The sequence below is a fragment of the Epinephelus fuscoguttatus genome, linkage group LG16 (genome assembly GCF_011397635.1).
Source record: "Epinephelus fuscoguttatus linkage group LG16, E.fuscoguttatus.final_Chr_v1".
NCBI lineage: Eukaryota > Metazoa > Chordata > Actinopteri > Perciformes > Serranidae > Epinephelus > Epinephelus fuscoguttatus.
Genome location: NC_064767.1, coordinates 29,946,173 through 29,966,708, shown reverse-complemented (window position 1 = coordinate 29,966,708; position 20,536 = coordinate 29,946,173). Strand labels below are relative to the sequence as shown.

Genomic DNA, 20,536 nt, shown 5'->3' with positions numbered 1-20,536 from the left:
CACTGGAGGGTCAAGTCCTGACAGAAGGCTGCGTGGGGCCACAGCGACATATTGGTAAAGCTTTAGGTTAAAGGAATGTCCTGATACCTTCCCTTTAAAGTACTTTATCTGTGGCCTGATTCACTTTTTTAGAAAGGTTTTTTTTTTCTTAAATCGAAATTCAGTTTTTTTGTTGAGTTTTCTTTAAAAAACACTATAACGCAGCACCGCTACTTCATATGTTTTCACAATCACTTTTACACGAGAATCATTAATTAAAGACTGCACACTTTGTAAAAAGGAAGAAGCACGACATCTCTGTTTGAAAATAGAGTTAAAAACAAAATTGATATTTTTTTCTTGGTTGGAGAAAAACTTGTCAAATTAAAACAGCTACCAGGAAAAACTATACCATGCAATTCAAGTTTTACAAAAGCAGTTTGGTGTTTTGGTATCTTGAGTGGAAACGATTTTTTGTTTAAAAAAAAAAAAACCTTCTGAAGTGCAAACGTCCAATATGAATTGGAGAAAAAATAATTAGGTGGTGGTAGATGGGAGATTGTAGTGGTGGTGGTTGGTGCGTGGAAGGGCTCAGGTGGGTGGACTGAGACACTGTCAGTCACATTTTCCTGACAGACCCACACGGTGACAGCAGTGCCACCAGTCGGGTTTCTCTCACCCGCAGCTGCCGATCTCCGGAGATCTGAAATGTGACATTGGCTTTTTACCCCCTCACTGTCTCTACACGGCATCCTTTATCCATGTCCTCCTTCACTCAGACGCTTATATAGTCTTTTTTTAATCGTCCGAAGTGACATCAATTTCCTCTGGGCTCCCCTGTTTTGTCGCCAGTCTCCACCGGTTTATGTGATGCGATCCTTTCTTCTTCTGCTGAGACTCCGAGCCCTCCTCCTCCAACTTCTGTCGCTTGAACTTCGTCCTCCGGTTCTGAAACCACACTTTTACCTGCAGAGGGGAAAAAAAGAGAAAGGAAAGAAAAAACCTGGATCAGTGTCACGAGATAAACCGCGATTGGCCAGTGCGTAAAACCACGCGTAAAAGGGACACATTGTTTTTGCAGCAGGGGGCTAAATGCAAGCAGGCAGCGGTGCAGTGGAAATAAAAAAGGTAAACTGTGACCTGCAGTTGGTGATCACAGAGCAAACAACCGCTAGAATAAACACAGATCACTTATATTCTCAGGGAAGCCATGTATTTAAATCCCCAAATTACAATTGTTGGTCTAATATATCAAGTTAATTTAACGCATAAAGTGTGCGCAATGTGCCCTGGGCTCACAAACATCTGTTGTCTGGAAAAAAACTTTTGATGCTTCATCTAAAGTAGGTCACAAAATTTTTTCCCCCCACAATGAGCATTTCTGCCTGCACGTGAACCTTTAAAGATATACAAGAGTCACATCCATGTCTCATATTTAAAACCTGTATTTCCACACATAAATCGACTCAGCTCTGTTAAGCGATGCCGTGGGGAATTAACAACATCTAAATCGATAAATTGTCTGTTCCTGCTTTGTCACTCTGCAGTCCTTTTAGCTCTTAAATGGCAACTGAGGTGCATTTAATAAGCCTTCAGTGGGCTAATTAAAGTAGGTGATGGTTCATTTCTCCCTTCAGTTCCTCCAAAGGCCCCGCCGTCCAAAGGAGACACAGCGGACAAAAGACAGCGGCTGATGGGCTCAAACGGCATCTTAAATATGGCAGGGGGAATTCACTGAACCCGCCTCGCTCTTTGTATCGCCTATCCCATAAAATGGTTAACTGGTTAATTTGCCCTCCATTTTGAAAGGCAACATTCTCCCCCCAAAACAAAGTAATTCAACCCCTCCTAAAATGAGGTTAGGCCTATACAATGACGGTGGATTTGATCCAACAGAAAGCCTCTGTCTTCGATTGACAACATGCATTTATGGACCCTGGTGTGTAGAAACAATTTGGTAGCTGATTATTTAAAATTATTATTTTGGTGACTGTATGTCTCTTATTTGTTGTCAAACGTTAACATACATTCATATTATAGCGGCCTGATTTTAAAACCTCCATGACGCACGGTGCCACGTTAAAAAAACACAAAAATAACACATATAGTTCACTACATCAGCCATAATATGAGAAATGTCTTTTTATAACAGCAATAAAAAGGACTATAAAGTGCACATGCAAAGTTTTAATAGCCAGGAGGTGACACAACACACTACAAAGCAGTGTACACATTTCAAAATAAAATACGCGCACTGCAGGTGACAGAAAACGACAGCTTGTGGAATTTAATGTTGAGAAAAATTTTGTGTCTTACCTGAGTTTCTGTGAGGCTAAGGCTGTGGGCGAGCTGTTTTCTTTCTGCTCCCACCACGTAATGGTTTTTCTCAAAAGCGTGTTCGAGCCGCAGGAGTTGCGAAGGTGAAAAAGCTGTCCGGATTCTTTTGGGCTTTCTGGCCAGCGCGTTGTGCAAAAGGAAGCTCTCTGGACTCGTTTCATTACCTGGAGACGAGCAGAAAACGAGTATCCGTCATGAGTTTTATTTTTTAATTCTATAATATATTAAATTATCCATACCAAACAGCAGGCCAGCGCACAGCTACATATATGAAACAGTCTGCTGAGGGCAGACTGGAAATACGGCATGATAATAATGTCTGAAGAGAAGCTGGACATCAGTCAATAAATTAAGATCATTTATCGAACACGAATATATTTTTAAAATATTGCTTATTGTATTAATTCTTCATCAGACATGTGTGAGAGCACGGCATAATGCACAGAGCAGAACAACACAAAGCAGAGGTATAATCCTGGGCCTAATTAAATTAGCTAAGAAAAACTGCCTTTGTAAACAAAATGACAGGTAAACTGAAGCAGCATAACACATTTAAATAAACAGCAGCCAAGAGACACTTTGGAAATTAATTTCGAAAACATTCCTATAAAAAAATGCTAATTTTGTTTTTATTTGTCAGGAAAAAATACAAGTAATTATACACATGAATGTCATAAAATGAGTGCCCAAAAGTAAAAATAACAAACGAATTTTCTTAGTATCGCAGGTCAAGGCAATTTGGGTAATACAATCTAAATTAACCTAAATTTGCTTTAGAAAATTAGCAGCAGGCTAGTCAAATAACCAGCTGAATTGTTTTATTTTTTCCTTTAAAAACAAAAATGGATCTTTTTAGTTGAATTGTGAAAACTGCAGAGCAGCGAGATACATTAGTATCGTTTTTACGCATGAAAATAGATCATATATATCCAATGCCAACAGTGTACAAACGTCAACATTTCTACTGCTATATTTTTTGGTCCTGGATAGACACATCAGGCAGCAGACAGCTATACAAGCCAAGGCAACATGTTCTTTTTTTTTAACTCGAGATTTGTTTCTTTTTTTCTGTAAATAAAAAATAATAATTACAGGGCCATTTCTTGAGCGAATTAATCCATTAAATTATTGTCTGCTTTGGCCTGAGAACTGGAGCTGCTAGGCTTTAAAGCTGCTCTGCTACAGCCTGACACATTTTTAATTCCTTATCCATCCTGTTGTTTGCACTGATGGAGAGAAATCAGTAACCATTCTCCAGCCGCTCGGTGCGTTTCGTGCGTAAAAGAGCCAAACGAAGCATTTTTGATAACTTACCTTGAAATCTGTGACCCAAGTACCTATATCTGTGTAATAACCAGGGGTAGAAAGTTGAGGGGTCCCTTTGCTGGCTGGCAAAAAGAGGGTGCGGACTGTGTGAGGACGAAAGCGGGTGAGCGGCCAGAGCGTGCGGCGGGGCCACCGGATGCACCGGGACGGCTGAGTTTTGCGGATGAGAGACCGCCTCGGCAAACACCAAGTCCGGGTTAGAGTAGACGCCCCTGCCGCCGGAGTGAAAGCCGTTGAGGAAGGGGTTCATCTGGCCGGAGTTTGCATAGCTGAGAGCCGCTGGCCTGATGGGCTCCTCGGTGCGGGACGCCGGTACAGGATTATCCTTCGCCACTAAAGACTCTATAGTAAAACACCTCTTGGGTGTAGGTTGAAACATGGTCTGATAGTCCAGATTCCCCAGTTTAAGTTAAAGTTGTCGTAGGCGCTCTCGCTTAAAAAATACTCCACACCCAAGAAAGGGGGAAAGTTTCTGCGCAGTAAATAAGTTGGGAAAAGGCGGCAGTGTCGAGAAAGCCAAAATAAAAAGTGCTCGGCTACTCCCAGACTAATCCATGGATGTGATCGTTTTCCTCGCCGGGTTCGTGCAGGCAGATTTGTTAGTTCATGAGCCTAATTAGCGCTGCAGTCCCATAAACAGCTTCCTCTGAAGGCTGTAATGGCATGGTGATTGGTCGCTGCCGCTGCTGCTCGCCTTAAGGTGGAGAAGGGGAAGACGCTTAAAAAGTGCGTCAATGGGAAGCAGGGGCGCGGAGAGGCGGACTCGAACGCGCAACACGGAACGGATTCGTCCAGAGAGGAGCCCCCCACACGCGCGCGCGCACATACCCACGCGCACATATCTCCAGGACATTTAACACACTCATCTGAACCAGTAGAAAAGCTCAAGGTAGCCTGCTTATTTGCATTTACGGGCTGTGACAGGTTCAAACTGATTTTTTAAGGGTGGGGGCGCGTGTAGTGTTAATACTAGCGAGTGATTATTTTTAATTATGCACAACAATGTTGCGCAAACATCAAATCAGCTCCATTAAGGTCTATTTTCGATGCTGTTAGCGGGATAATATTGAGTTTAATTGGCTATCATTCGGCCTTCGTTTATTTCTTAATTTTGTTCCTGATTTTGTTTTTCTAACTGGATTTATGTACAGAAACTGTTCTTGTTGCGTCCCTGCTCGTTTCCATTTTCTCCAGATTCTATTAGGATAAGTTTCAAATTGAAGACTTTTAATTTCTGCTGGATGGATGGGATGTCTGGGAGACACCGGAGACACAACAAGCTATAGATTCAGATCTTGTTTTTTCCGCAACTGTGCGGGACAGTGCGTAAAGGCTGACCCTCTTGAAAATTCAATAACGCCTTCTTACTGATGAGTCGCGCTGCTTGTCATTCAGTGTTATTCAATGTAAAATGCTCAGGTGTTTATTGGAGGAGCTACCTGTGACTGCAGGCTGTCACCCCTGTGTGTGGATCAGTGGCTGAGAGCAGCAGCACAAAGCCGCAGCTATGGCCGCGCACCGAGGGCCTCCATAAAGACATGATACACACTAATAGCACGCGGAGTTACAGTCAGGAGGCTGCTGAGAAATGGATACATGCAGCCCTGAAAATTCAGATTGTTATATAGTATTTGAAATTATAATATATGTTTATTTCTTTTTTCTTTTTTCTTTTTTAATGTTTTGATGTTCATAAGAGGTTATCATGACTTCAGATGTCAGAAAATTAAAGTCGCCTTTTAAGAGACCACACGAGCCTGAATGGTAAACATATTTATTGAAGTGTATTATTATTTTTTTTATTATTCTAACAATAATAATAATAATTATTATTATTATTGTTATTATTATTACTGTTATTGTCGCAGTCTAGGATATATGCTTGTCCATTCAAAGCTTGTGGACTAGTCTACATGGGTTGTTATTTGTGCGGGTGGGTTCAGGGTCTGTGTGGAATAAAATACAACCTAAAGACTAAAATGGTTTGGCAAAGCTGCCAGAGCACCAGCAGCGGTGCAACACCATATACGCCTGATTTAACATCTTAAAAACATGTCAGTTCAGATTACATTGTTACAATAAAGAATCATTGGGAGTGAGTTGTTTTAGATGTTTTATTTAAACTCGCCTGAGTTCATTAAGGTAAAGCCTTATATTTTTGTAATATAATCGCGTCATAAATAAAAATTTCCTACCTATTACACACATTATTCTTTTTATTATTATCACGACTACTATTAGTGTTGTTATTAGTATTATCAGCATTATCATTATTAAAGTACATCGTGGATTCAAATCGAAGCAGTGCAGATCATTTTAAAGTCATTTGTTGTCATGGAAAGCTTTTTTTAAAGGAGAAGTTAAGCATGGTTAAGGGTTTCTTTAACAATTCTAACAGCATGTTACCGGTTTGCTAATTGCCTGCACACTGACCACTGCCTGCACGTTCATATTTTCCTGAGTTTTACACTCGGTTAACTGCTGATCATGGAGATGAACCAACACACCGCCTGCTCTCACACGTTGAAGCGTGTCGGTTCTCTCCACGGAGCTTTACCGACCTCTAGTGGTGACATGCTGGTACTGTGGTAAAAATGGTACCAAACCTGGGGGTGATGAGTTGTAGGGTGCAGTGAAAGTAGATAGATCTAGTTCAAAACGACATAAAGACTGGTTGACTTTAATAGTGTCGCACTCTGTACAAGTTTGAGCTGATGATATAACTGTTGGGATCAAAGTTTGCTCTTTGAGCACCTCCAGTGGACACAGGCTGCCAATACAGTTCTCTGTCAAGTTGTATTTTCACAACTGAAGTTAGTCAGAGGGACTGATATATGCTAATATTTATGACTAACACAAATACAGGAAGATATTTCAGAACAGAATCAGCAATTCTGCCCCATCAGGTTTATCCTCTGATCGCCACACTGGGAGCAGAGTTATTAGTTGTTGTTTTTTTTTTTAAACCATTCAGTTTGGTTCCAGACTGGGTTTGATCATTTCAGTTTAGTTTTCATTGCATAAAAAAATGTAACGCTATTTTTAGTTTAGTTTTTATTAGTCTAAGTATGTTCAAGGGTTTTTTTTTTTTAATTATAATTAGGTGGTATTTGTCGGGGTACACAATTAAGAAAGTTCAGAATGGGTATTACAATACAAACACTACATGTTGTGAAGGCAGCTGACTCACAGTCCTGTAGACATCCAAGTCTCAGACATATGCACCAATGTATCCTTATGCTTGTGTTGACACATTCGACCAAACTCATTAAAACTTAACATATTTCCTGCATAGTTTTGTTATTTTATATTTTAAAATAAAATATAAGTATACAATATTGTTGCCCACTGTTTTAAGGGATCTGTTGAACACCAGACTTAAATTGCTAAGTGTGCTGTGATCTTAAATGTTGATATAGCATTTGAGACAACATGAACCATTAGGTGGTGAGCAAACATATTTATTAATAAAGGCTTTATCTGTACACATGCAACCTGGTTTGATACCGCCGATTGCAGCAAGATAGAACCACACACTGGATATCGAGAGAGACCAATTGAATACTCTATGCATGCACATCAAAATGTTAAGTCCATTCCACTAGTTGTTAAACAGGTTAAGAAGCATCTGAAACATTAGATGAAGAGCAGAGATCACTGAAGCAGATGACAGATTTCTAGTCATTGCCATTAAAAGAGCTGTGGATCTGTGGTATTATGACATAAATGCAAAGGTCAATTATTTAAAAGAGGCAGTTGGTGATGCACTGAGTTTGCATTGAACATTGGAGCAGGTACACTGTTTTTCAGTTTATCCAGTTTAATTTCTTCAGGTAAGGTAATAACACTCCTAACCACTGGGGGCAGTCATGTTTACACTGATGGTTTGCATGAGGCCTAAGTGCACACAAGTTCACTGGCTGATGGTGTTTTGGGTGGTAAGGAGCCTCTGTTTCAAAACTGCTGAAAGTCAAAATAAAGAGAAGAAAAAAATCCCCAGGAAAACTACTGTCTACAAATATTCAATTCAAAGGAATTATGCACAGGAGTATCAGAAGTTTGTTGCCATTAAATCACCACTGTTGCTAACTGGCTGATGGGATACCGAATATTATTTTTTTCAAAACCAATTTATCATGAACTGAATCTATAGGATGCAGAGATTGTAACTCAGCGGCGGACAGTGGTCCAGCCATCATCATCCATCTCGTTCTTGGTGCGGCGAGGGTTTTCTTTGTCTGAACGCCAACCCTTGTCTCCCTCAGGCTCACGCTCACGCTCCCTCTCTCTCTCCCTCTCCCTGGGCCGCTCCTCACGCTTGTCTTCGCCTCCACCTCCGCGACGCCAAGAACCTCCTTAGAAAACAAAGACACTCATTAGGACATGTTAAAGGAGGAACATGTTAATTTTACAAATACAACTCTATTTTAGAAGTTTGTGTATTTACCCAACCTGGGGCCAGATACATAAAACTCTGTGTACTTGTGTACCTCCACCACTCATTAGACCTGTCTCTGAGGAATACGGTAATGAAAGTGAAATTTCATCACCCATTGCATCGGTGAGGTTCTCCAATAGAGTTGGAGCAGCTGTCATTACGCAGGGCTGTGGGTATTTGTAGCAGCCGTATCACTAATTCATGACATTTCTGCAAACCATCATCGTGGTAAAATCTTTATCATCCTTATTATTATTAAACATCAGAAGGATGATCAATGATTCATTCATAAAGCTCATGTTCAAACAGACTTCACAGAGCTTCACATGATAAAATAAAATAAACACTGATGAAGGTTAATAAAAATAATTATGAAATGTATCGAACAAATTATTTAAAATTAAATTTATAAATACGCTTTTGATCGATATTTCACAGAATGCTGTGTAGCCTGTAAAAATAATAACACAGTAAGTGAACATCCATAAAACAATATTATCTTTCTCTACTTTTATTTGATGTGCTCCTGGTCACACCACCTGCAGCTATCTCAGTTAAAACCATGTGTAACGCCTGGCCTGAAGAATGTGTGAGGTGTGCACATTCTTTGTTTATAAATACCAGTTTATTTGAGGGAAAAGATGTAGGCACAGTTTCTACATGTACCGACCTTTATGCATCTGGCCCCTGCTGTAGCAAAAGTGACAGTGACCCCTGCTGTCTGAGTGCAACACCCCCCAATACCCATTAGTTTTGTTAAACAGGAAAGTTCACACCTACTTTAAAATGTATCTGTTCTATTTAGTAACCTGGTGTCTGTATTTGGAGCCTATTAGGATGGTGTGAACTTGTGACTTGATTGCTACAATGTTTTTATCATAGTCACTGATCTGATGGTAACTCAGACAAATCTGAAGCCTGACGGTTGCTGAATGTTCTGTTCAGCCATAAGCTATGTTAAATAACATACATATGCGTAGGTTTTGGGTTTAAAGAGAATTACACCCCACAGCTTTTAGCGGGAAAATGGTGATGCCTCCTACAGTGTATGACTGATGTATGTAATGGATAACACTCAAATCCCACTGCTTACCATCATCTTGATCTCTGGGTGGGCCTCTCAGTTCACGGTCATCCCGGCGCTCTCTATCACGAGGTTCATCACGGCGTCCAAAATCACGGCGCTCACCACGACGATCATCACGGTCACGGCGGTCATCGCGGTGGTCACGGCGGTCATCGCGGTGGTCACGGCGGTCATCGCGGTCGGCATCTTCTCTGCGAGACTCTCTCCAGCTGCTTCCTCCGTCATCTGCACCTGCTCTCCTCCAGGTATTGTCCTCTCTGTGGAAATAAAGTGATACTAAAAACTTGCTGGAAAGGTAACTGTGATATCCTCTGTCTGCATTTATGACCAAAAAATACACCAAAACTCTTGGCATAGGTCTATCAGGCCCACCTGACTGGACGACGGTCTCTGAAGTTGTCGCTGGGTCTCCTCTCTCCTTCAGCATCATCTCTTTCATCACTAGCGTTATCACGAGGAGGACCCCAGCTGTCCTCTCGAGCCTTCTCCCGCTCACGCCAACCACCTGCCACGTAAGCATTTACTCATCATCCCACATTCCGCACAGAGCTGCCAAGCAGTCTGATTACTGAACAAACCATTCTTCAATTAAATAAGACATCTCTATCAGGCTTACCAGGTCGGCCCAGGGGCTTCCAGGGTTTGGCGTCGTCACCACCACGACGTGGCCCATCATCCATGCCTCTCCTTCCACCTCTTTCATCATCTCCTCCTCTTCTGGGACCCCAGTCATCATCAACCCCACGCCTGGGACCCCTGGAGTCATCCATGCCTCTTCGGGGACCTCTGTCGTCATCAAAGCCACGCCTGGGACCGCGGTCATCATCAAAACCACGCCTCGGGCCACGGTCATCATCAAAACCTCTACGTGGACCACGGTCATCATCCATCCCTCTGCGCAGAGGACGGTCATCATCACCACCACGGCGTGGACCTCTATCGTCATCAAAGCCGCGACGAGGTCCTCTGTCATCTCCGCCCCTGCGGAGACCTTCTCGCCTAAAGGGCCCCTCTCTCTCCTCTCTGTCATCTTCACGGCCCTCCTGTCTCCATTCCCTAGAGAGAGCACAGCTATTGGTAGAGCAGCCCCTCATGGTTTAACTGGGTTAACAGTTTAAAAGAAAAAAAAAAAAAAATGATAAAACACAGTTACCAACACTTACTTGTCAGGCATAGGACGACGCCATTCTGAATCACCTCCTTCAGTACGCCTCCTCCATCCTCCTCCTCCCTCCTCCTTCTCTTTCTCGCCCCAATCCTGTATATGCAAAACATACCGATTAAGTCACAATTTGCTATTACATAAATAATACTCAAAGGTCTGTACAATCATTTGTTCCTACAAGCTACAATAATACTGGGTATTTAAGTCATCTTAAAAGGGATAGTGCACTCAAAAATGAAAATTCAGCCATTATCTACTCACCCATATGCTGACGGAGGCCCTGGTGAATGGCTGACGGCGCCCCAGACCAACGTCTAAGAACACAAAATTGAAACCACAAAATATCTCCAACATGCTCATCCGTAGTGATCCAAGTGTCCTGAAGCCCCGACATAAAAAGTTTTTTCGAAAAACGTCATATGCACTCTGTTTTTAGCCTCACTGTAGCCTGTAGCTCTGACTGCTTCTCCATGCTCCGCGCTCACGTGCACGCGCCTGTGCGAGACCAGTGAAAGCATGAGCTTTGCTTACCTGTGTTTACATCACGTGACACGTGCACCGCAGGGGGAGACAGCAATAAGCACAGAGCTAAAAGATAATTTGCACTACGGTCTTTTAGCAAAGGACAGCCCAACATGTCTGAAGACTTTGAAATTGAGGAGGAACAGCATTTCTTTGTTGAGCCCGAATATATGGACGTGGAACTCAGGCTACTGGACGAAGCAGCCGCCGCAGCTCATGAGCCTAACCCTCAGCCAGCTGCAGAATACCAGGTCGAGCACTGGAAACCTGGTGGTGTAGTTGTTTCAAATGCAAAGCAATGCCAACGGATGAGGAAAGTCTTTGCTGCTAAGACTGGGAATTGGCGATGCCTGCACTTGAGAATCTGGACATCAGTACTGACGAGACTGCTGCTCTTCAGACACCGTGCATCACCGATCACCCTGAGTGCGCACACGTGAGCGCGGAGCACAGAGAAGCAGTCAGAGCTACAGGCTACAGTGAGGCTAAAAACAGAGTTCATATGATGTTTTTCAAAACAACTTTTTATGTCGGGGCTGCAGCACTTGGATCACTACGGATGAGCATGTTGGAGATATTTTGTGGCTTCAATTTTGTGTTCTTGGACATTAGGCTGTGGCGCCGTCAGCCATTAGGTGTGCTAGCTGCTCCCCTCGCCGATCTCCGCGAGGGATGTGAGGACTCTAAAACATCACCAGGGCCTCCGTCGGCATATGGGTGAGTAGATAATGGCTGAATTTTCATTTTTGGGTGCACTATCCCTTTAATTCTTATTAAATCCACTACAGCAACACTAAAGAACACCTCTGGTAGATTAACTTTAGAAATTAATTTCACATAAATTACTGAATAAAAGGGACAAGTCAACACATTGCTGAGAGTACTTTAATTCCCACCCCTTTGTATTCGCATGAAACTTCAACTAACTGTCAGACTCAATAACTGTGGGCTCTGGTCATCAGTAAATAAAAGCTCATTCGTACCTTGGATTTCTCCTCCTGGGGGACCCTTTTCTCCTCCTCACGTCGGCGTTCTCGCTCCTCAATCTCCTGCTGACGAGCACGCTGCTTCCGTTCCTGCTCTTCAAGTTTGCGCAGACGCTCCTGGTACTCCCTCTCCTCCTCTTCTCTCTGCTCTTGTTCCAGGCGTTCACGCTCCTCACGCTCTGTAACAAAAGCAGAAAAATAAGGTGGTGTGTTCAAACTACATGAACTTATAAAGAGTACTGCATTATGACCTGATTAAAAATCGCAAGGTGTGACATACTTGGAGTGGTTCCACAATTGGAAAAACTTTTTCCTGACTAAAAAAACTCTTGTGTCCAACTTTACTTAACCTGCAAAAGTCAGTCAAATAAAAGTCCCAGTAGTACTAATGTCACTCAGAACAACCACTTTAACTACCATTGCCAACATTTCTACCACAATTTTCTTCTTGGTGGTAACTGCCCCTCCTTTATCATGACTAGTTGGCTTACAAGTTACCAGTGCACATGTGCAAATATAAATTAATTACCTTTCTTGAGCTGCTCCTCGTGGATACGCTGTGCCTCTTCCTCTTTCTGACGGTAGTAAGCATTACGCCTGTCCTCTTTGCGCTGCTTTTTCCTTTCTTCCATGCGCTTCTTTCTCTCCTCCACCAAGCGCTCCTGGAAAGCTTTCAGTTTTTCCTTCAAAGACAGAAGAGTTTTTTTTAAAACCACTGCATTAGTCACATCTCTTTGAGTAGGGAGGTAAGATGTTGGAAGTTTACTGTACTTTATTAACACACTATCCACCTTGCTATGATACAAAGCTGGTATAAAATTGGCACAGTATACCTTTAAATTGATGGAAAGACTAAATGGCCTTACCTCATAAATGAAGCTACGGGCAGCAGTTATTTTGGACAAGAAGTTTTCTTTGTCCTCCATCATCCTGGACATGCGCTTCTTGTGCTCCAGAGCCTTCTCCCGTTCAACTTTCATGTTACTGATCTACAACAAAATGGGAAAAAAAACAAAAAAAAAACAATTTGTGCATTCTGGATACTCACCTGGGTGTATTACAATTCTCTGATCTATGGATGTATTTTTTCAATCTGAGGTTGTTTTTTTTCTACATACCCTATCCTCCTCCTGGAGCTCCCATAGTTCCATGTCCTTGATACGCTGCTCCTCATAAGCCTTTTTGATGAGAGGAATCTCCTCGAGGCGTTTTGCTCTTTCAAAGTAGTCAATCTGGAGAGAAAGAAAGGTAAGTGTCCAATTCACATCTAGATGACTGATATTTTCACTGATGAATCACTCAGTTACCTTCTTCTCCTGGTTCTTCAGACGCTCCTGAAGTTCCTTCTTCTCCTTCTCCAGCTGCTCCACCTGTTTGGCCATGATGAAGTCAGGATCCAGCTCCTCAAGGTCCTGTGCAAAACAAACTTGTTAGTCTCACCTTTCAACTTCATATTACAATGACCTATTTCTGCAACATGGAGTTCAACCTAGTGAATCAATCAAAATTCACCTCAATATCAATATCCTTAAAGGCTTTGGCTCCAAGTTCAGTCTTCTTGATCTGTTCCAGACGTTCACGGACTGTCTTCTTTTTGATCTGCTCATGCTCCTGCATGATACGCTCCTTCTCCCTCTCTTTGGCCTCCTGGCGCAGACGCTCCTCCTCAGCCTTACGAACCTTTTGCATCTCAGCTTCACGCTGCTCCAGCTCCTCCTTCTCACGCTGAATGTTCAGGCTTTCCAGGCGTTCCTTACGCTCTTCGATGGTCTGTCTACGAGCCAGGATGCGCTGGTGATCCTTGCGGGCATTTTTCAGATAGGCAGCGATGGCCTGCTGGCTCTGCTCCTCACGCTCTTGCTGGGAGGGGAAACAAACATCAAAATGCAGATTAGACTTGAAGAATAAAAGAGAATACACAGTAATATGCAGATATGTCTGTTAGTATTATGTGTGACTATGTAAAAAGCTAATGTTGGTCACTGAACAGGTGTCTCTGTGTGTCTACATATGAGAGCTCAATAAGAGGGTGAACTCACCAGGATGGAGGCAGGTTTGATGACCTGGATGGCTTTGGCCAAAGAAGAAGACATGGCAGTCAGCTGGTTCCTTATCTGCTCTGACGGCATGTTCTGCAGGAAAGGACCAACAGGGGCGTCTTCTTTGGTTGAGTAGTTGAGGTCAGAGCCAAAGCTCAGTGTTCGAGAGGTGTGGTCTATACGGACCTGCAGGGAAAAAGGAAATGTCAGATAAGACGTTAGAAACAGTATGATAAACGCTGTTACACTTCTAAATAAAGAATACACACTCCTCCTGTTGCTTTCCTCTCTGTCCTTTGCCCCTCCCCCTACATGAGCATGGGCATATGTCCCCTCTCTCTGAAATGACCTAGGAGTCTCATCATGTTCTAGTGGTATTTTTGCAAAGTTACACCAAAATACAACTGTCTACCCAAGCTTTAATGTTTTTAATTAGTTAATGCATAATCTGTCATGATGTTGACCTTACCTGCAGATCACAGTGCCGGGCAGCATCCACAATGGAGCGCTCTAGCTGGAAGGCGTCCACAAATGGAACCAGGGAAGCCAGACGGGTGAACTCGATGCTTTGATAGATCTGTGCAACCTAATATAATGGATGTAGAGTAATGAGAGAGATTTGTACCATTTCATTGAAGAAATAATTTAAGACAGCATTCCAGGGGAATGAAAAAAGATTAAAGAGAATACCTGTTGCAGGAGCCTCAGGATGGTATTACTCTGCAGGTGAGGGACATACTGCTGCAGATCAGCCTCTTTCTCAGCCTGGTCTCTCACCCAGTTCAACACCTAGTAGCAGAGTAGGTTTGTTACCATATGCTGATATGAGAATGACCAGCTTTAATCAATTTAATTAATTAAATAATATTATTAAAAACAGCTTCTAAAACTACAAAGATGGACTGTGTATCTGGATTATTGCCACACTGGTTGCCACCAGATTGTATACCTTGGTCACTCTTCCACTCAGCTTCAGAGGATGAAAGTCAACTTCAAGCCAGTTGTAGAGTTCTTTCACATCAGGTACAACATACTGGAGCAGGTTAAATCTCACCTAGACCACAAACAATAAAATATAAATTTGTCAAAACATCTTAAAGCAAATGTGAATTAACAGTTTTGCAAGATCAGGTTAGAAGTAAAGTTTCAAACTAATTGTCCTTAAAAGGATATAAATCTCTTCACAAAAGCAAACAAGAGCTTTTTCTACTAAAGTACTGAGGGGCACTGTTGAACCCTCAAACACCTAATAAAGCTTTCTCATGCAGATAACATACCATATCATTGATGAGACTCTGCCGGGTTGGTGGAGACTGCAGGCCCAGGAGGGTGGCCAGCCTGCGGTGTTTTTCTACAATGATGCCATCCATGTCGAGCAGCCGAGCAATGTCAGTACGCTCAGGGGTGATAGGAATAGACAGTGTGGCCAGGAGGACTCTGGTGGACATCCTGAAGGTCCAAAGTAAGTATCATTAACCATTTGGCCACTACCAAAGTAAATTTTGTGCACTTATCTACATAAAATGAATAAGATACCTCTGCATCTCATCTTGGGTCAGATTCTTACGCATCTCCCTTGAGAGGTGATAGAGCCGGTGGAGGGTGCAGGCGTGGAAAAGAGCATTCCCAGACTTCCAGAACACAGTAGACACCTTGTTGTAGTAGTTGGCCATCAGCTGGGGTTTGGGGGGCTTCTTGGAAAGAGCAAACAGTCCATGGATGTCTTCAACAGCCTTGAATGCTTCCTGGTAAAAGACAAACAGTATCACATTAGTAACAATATCATCTTCACTTTGACCATGTCTCACATATTTGATGACACCGAAGGACATTACAGTACTATACTAGTGTGATGTTCTCCTACAGGTCATACACTATAATTGTACATTACTGTTGACTATTTTCTAATGCATTACTAAAAAAATGCTTTATACATTTAAATTTTAGGTAAGCAGACAAAAACATGAATGCATGCTGATATCATCTTTTGAGAGATTCACGGTTATAGACAAACCTGCCACAGCTCCATGCTAATGGCGCTGTCCAGCTGCACCAGGCGTGTCTCCAGGTGCATGGACTGACTTTCAGGGTTGTTCAGGTTGATAGCAGTGCTCTGGTTGTGGTGACGCTGGATCTGACCCAGATGCATGCGCAGATTGTCACACAGCTTGCGAAATTCTGCTTTACGGGTGTACTGAAGGCAGAACTTGAATGCTGCGGAAATAAATGTCCAGATATTATTTTCAACATTTAGTGTGTAACAACACGACATTTACAGCAGATTTTTATTTAATGACTAGTCTTCTGTGTGACTTTATGATGCCATTACACTGTACAATAGGGGTGCAACGGTACAGGTAGTCCACGGTATGGTCCGTACCTCGGTTTTTGGGCCACGGTTTCGGTACGTGTTTTGTGCATAAAGAGAACAAATTTCCCCCCCAAAATTATCACTTTATTTTGCTTGACTTTGCACTTGACATGCTGCTGTGTTGTGCTACAGCCTATTCAAGTGCTGGAATTTGTTATTTACGTGACAACGCCTGAGCGCAACACAGGCGCACTGGCCGGGCTCGGTTATAATTGTCGGGCAGGAAAATGCAGCCTGGGCCGTGCTCTTGTGTGCTCACCTGTTTCTGTGTGTGTGTGTGTGTGTGTGTGTGTGTGTGTGTGTGTGTGTGCGCGCGCGCATCGGGGCCGAACTTCGCCGTGCGTGACACAGAGAGCAGAGGAGAATTGTAAACGCGCACCGTGTAGAGACAGAAATGACATGCCGTTGTGTAAATAAGATAAATAACATAAGGCTATTTATTTTGTTTAATAAAAGGACAAGGTACGGGGCGGGGCGCCCCCCTAATATAATGGTAGGGGAAACACTAGACATGTTTCAAGCAATGTTTGCAGACAGTGAAATTTCTGTTAACTGTTTTCACTCCCTCGTTGTTTCATTTAGCAGTGAAACCAAAGTGATCCCACACTGGAGATCTGTATGAAGCCGGTGCTTCTTCAAACTTCTCTCTCTCAACTCCTCAGCTTGCGCTTGCCATGGCTCTCTATGTTTGTTTTTTCCGCTTCTTTTCTGTGTGGGGCGAGTGTCACTTTCCCCAACTCCATTAACAACAGTGTGAGGGGGTAAGTGGGCGGAGCCACAACAGTGATTGGACATTAAGTCGCGGGGAGGGCTTTTGTGCAGCAGGCTGACTCGACCATTGTCTTTACATATCCATGGACTCGGCCTGTGGATAGGCGCGCGCGCACACACACACACACACACACACACACACACACACACACAGTGGCCTGTAAAGCACCAATGCAAAATTAATTGCAAAACCAAAAACCCACGGTCCTTAAGGGCATATTGATCTGTGCAGGGCAGACCGAACGGTTCAATATTTTACCAAGGACCGTTGCATCCCTACTGTACAATGTTATTGAAATTAAGTAAAGGTAACAGAAAAATTTACAGTGACATTTGAAATGTTTATTTTATGATGGGACCTATTAACAGATGAATTCCCTTGTTACTGGATGAAAATGACAGTGTTTATCCTTTTGAAAATGATGCATCTGGCTTTTCTGTACATACATTATAATTCAGTAACATATACCTACATCAAAACAGACAAAATATAAAACATTTTGTTGACAGCAACTACTATGCAGTCTTGAAAAATATCACACACACAATTCAGACAATATAAGATTGAGTACAAAACGTTCTTTATAAAATATTCAGTGTGTGTCACTACCTTGCTGGGCGATGTCATGATACAGGCGCTCCACCTTGGAGTTGTTCCGCAGAAGGTCCAGGCACTGACGGTAAGACTCCCACAGGAACTTCACCCAGGGAGTGAGCAGCAGGCGATCTGTACGATCCTGGGTGTCCTCTCCACTCACAGCACTCAGGAGAACACTAAAGTTGCAACATGCTCAATGTTAATAATACGTATTAAAGTTTTCAAGCACATGCTAATTACCTTATATCATACCATGTATTGTGTATGAACTTGAGTTGCAAATTATATTGGGCCTACAATAATGTGTAGGGCAACCTTAAGTGCCATGTATAAACATAACTTTTTATTGTGAATATAATACAAAGTGACAGATTGAAGACAGAACAAACAGCAGCTTAAAAACAAAAATATTTTCAAACAATGATTTGGCAGCCCCCATACAGTGACTCTGAGGACCCCCTAGGGGTCACAGATCCCTTATTGAAGACCATGCCTTATACTCTTAGGTGTGACATCAGTATAATTTGTAACACACATTCATCTGACTACAATGGGACATGAGTTAAAATTCTGTATGAAGTTAAAAAAAAATCAAGAAACATGTATGGACACCTTTATGCTGTAAAGAGACATTGTTTCTGCATCTGTCATTTGAGTATCCTCACCTTTCAGGAGTCTGGATGTTGTCCAGATCCTCGATGTCTAGGACCATCTGCTGGGACTCCTCCTTGGCTGTCTCAGTCTTCTCCTCTGCCAACTTCAGGTAAGCCCTGACCACATCCTCCAGAGATTTGATATTCACCTGAAAGCAAAGACAGATGCTACACTTTGGCTCCAAACAAAAACAACTGCCTAATTTGTGCGAACATCAAAGTTTCTCCTCACACACCTGCTGGCAGATGTTCTTGTACTGGTAGAGACCCTCCTTGGCCAGGTGGCTCTTGCGAAGATCCACGCAGAGCTCCAGGTACTTGAGCATGATGGGCTCGTGGATCTTCTGCCATGTTCGATGTTTCTTGCTTTTGATGACATCGTACAGAACATCCAAAGCTGGCTGCTTTTTGCCAACCTCAAGAAACTCTGTAAACACATCAAGAAATAGATCAACATAACCTCCATCACAGGTCAGTGTATACCAGGGGTGTCAAACTCATTTTAGTTTATGGGCAACATACAGCCCAATTTGATTTCAACTGGGCCAGACCAGTAAAACTATTACAGAATAACCTGTAACTAACAATAACTCCTAAAGTTTCCCTCACGTTTAGTGTTTAACAGGTACACATACATTCTGAAAATGTCCACGCTTTTACAGAACAGAAGATGAACAGCCTGAAATTTATTAAGAAAAGTAAGTGCAATTTCGCCAATATGTCAATTTTTCCATATTCACTGAATCTACTACTCTCATGGGCATACATTTCCACTCCTATGTAGTAATCCTGACATCAGCACACCAAACAAAAGTGGAAGCTATTGAGGAAGGAGTTTAAGTTATCCGCTGCCTTACAAACCATTTACAAATCAAAAGTTTTGACAGTGCCACCAATATTGTATTGAGATAGAAGTCTGATGCAGATTCTTTTGCACTAAATTCACTAGATTCACAATATTCTGCAGAGTGTTCAATATCTTTAAATATGATCAATGGCATAATAATAATAATAATAATAATAATATGTTTTTTTCCCAGAGAACTGTATTATAGTCTGGGCGGAACAGCTTCTGAAAAAGCATTTCACGTGAAGTACGATGCTTATTGTTTAACTTGCTGCTGATACATGGCACCTCTTAGCCTTCACAGGTGCATCGATATTAGGTGTTAAAAGTCATCCGGTGGGCCGGATTGGACCCTAGACGGGCCAGTATTGGCCCGCGGGAAAATGTTTGACGACTATGTTGTATGCTGTATACATATTAGCTTTGGCATCTCGCACAAACTCCACAATCGTGGTTAGCTAAATCTGCCTGACACTGTTAGGCCCATGGTGCCTGAGGAACGTGACATTAGCATTAACGCTGCAAGAAGAGAAAGCACTAACAACTAGACAATAACGTTAGCTAAGAGGCGTTGTCAGTAACGTTTTAAAGATGTAACGAATGCTTAAGGTCGTCTAACATCCACCTAAACAACATTTCTAAAATGTCACCGACTTAGTCGATGTCATTACCACAAAAATGGCCCAGCCGGTTAGCTGAATACTAACGCAGCCGTGAGAAACGATATGGCTTCCCCGTCAAGCTAGCAGTTAGCCTGGCTAGCTACGCCGCAGCGTCAGTGACGATGCGTTTGAAGGCTAAAAGTTAGCTAACGTTAGCTTACATGAGCTACTTAGCATAGATGTCTGACATTTGTATAACTCGAATCTTTGTTTCTACTCACCGTTTGCTCGTTTCAGGGCATTTTCTGGCCTTTGGAAATACGCCGGCATGTTGGCGGCGTTCTAGTGAAACTCAAATTGGCTGACTTGAGTAAATTTTGAGAGATTTCACCAGTCCATCAACGCCACGCACTCACCCGCTCCAACGGTGCTGGCTGAGAAAGGAAGAACCTCGTGAGCGGCCTAGCTAGGGTTGCCAGGTGCGTCCCACACTTTCCCTCTATCACGGTGTCTACCCGTGTCAGCAGACCATGAACTGAAAAACTGAGTGCTGTTTTGTTTCAACCAAAAGTTACAATTAATGTTAAAGTTTATGTCGTTATTTTCTTTACCTCTCTTTGTAAACTGTTTACTCTCTTGCTAAGCATATACATTTTACCACAACACATTCCTGTTAGATTCTCTATATTCATACAACTACTTCATATTTTATTTATGTTATTTTTTTCCTGTTTTGACTTGCACTACTTCCCCATATCCTTATACTTAGTTTCCCTTGTTGTTTCTACTTGTGTGATTTTAGAATTACTATTATT

The 20,536-nt window shown here is 42.4% G+C and overlaps 2 protein-coding genes across 2 annotated transcripts; both read right to left on the bottom strand.

The window, feature by feature from the left end:
• Window positions 1-235: 235 nt before the first annotated feature.
• On the bottom strand, window positions 236-4,345 carry emx2 (empty spiracles homeobox 2). Its single transcript, XM_049600923.1, has 3 exons — window positions 3,631-4,345; window positions 2,296-2,480; window positions 236-945 (listed from the first exon to the last, which is right to left on the bottom strand). The coding sequence occupies exons 1-3, from the start codon at window positions 4,019-4,021 to the stop codon at window positions 778-780; spliced, it is 744 nt and encodes a 247-aa protein (XP_049456880.1). The 5' UTR covers window positions 4,022-4,345; the 3' UTR covers window positions 236-777.
• Window positions 4,346-7,082: 2,737 nt separating this feature from the next.
• Window positions 7,083-20,173, bottom strand: eif3s10 (eukaryotic translation initiation factor 3, subunit 10 (theta)). Its single transcript, XM_049599947.1, has 22 exons — window positions 20,003-20,173; window positions 18,509-18,699; window positions 18,285-18,421; window positions 17,632-17,795; window positions 15,894-16,093; window positions 15,416-15,624; window positions 15,157-15,328; window positions 14,829-14,933; window positions 14,570-14,668; window positions 14,349-14,465; window positions 13,880-14,065; window positions 13,353-13,700; window positions 13,148-13,252; window positions 12,959-13,072; window positions 12,707-12,829; window positions 12,370-12,523; window positions 11,838-12,019; window positions 10,331-10,425; window positions 9,784-10,223; window positions 9,540-9,672; window positions 9,174-9,424; window positions 7,083-7,997 (listed from the first exon to the last, which is right to left on the bottom strand). The coding sequence occupies exons 1-22, from the start codon at window positions 20,049-20,051 to the stop codon at window positions 7,813-7,815; spliced, it is 3,759 nt and encodes a 1,252-aa protein (XP_049455904.1). The 5' UTR covers window positions 20,052-20,173; the 3' UTR covers window positions 7,083-7,812.
• Between the last annotated feature and the right edge of the window lie 363 nt (window positions 20,174-20,536).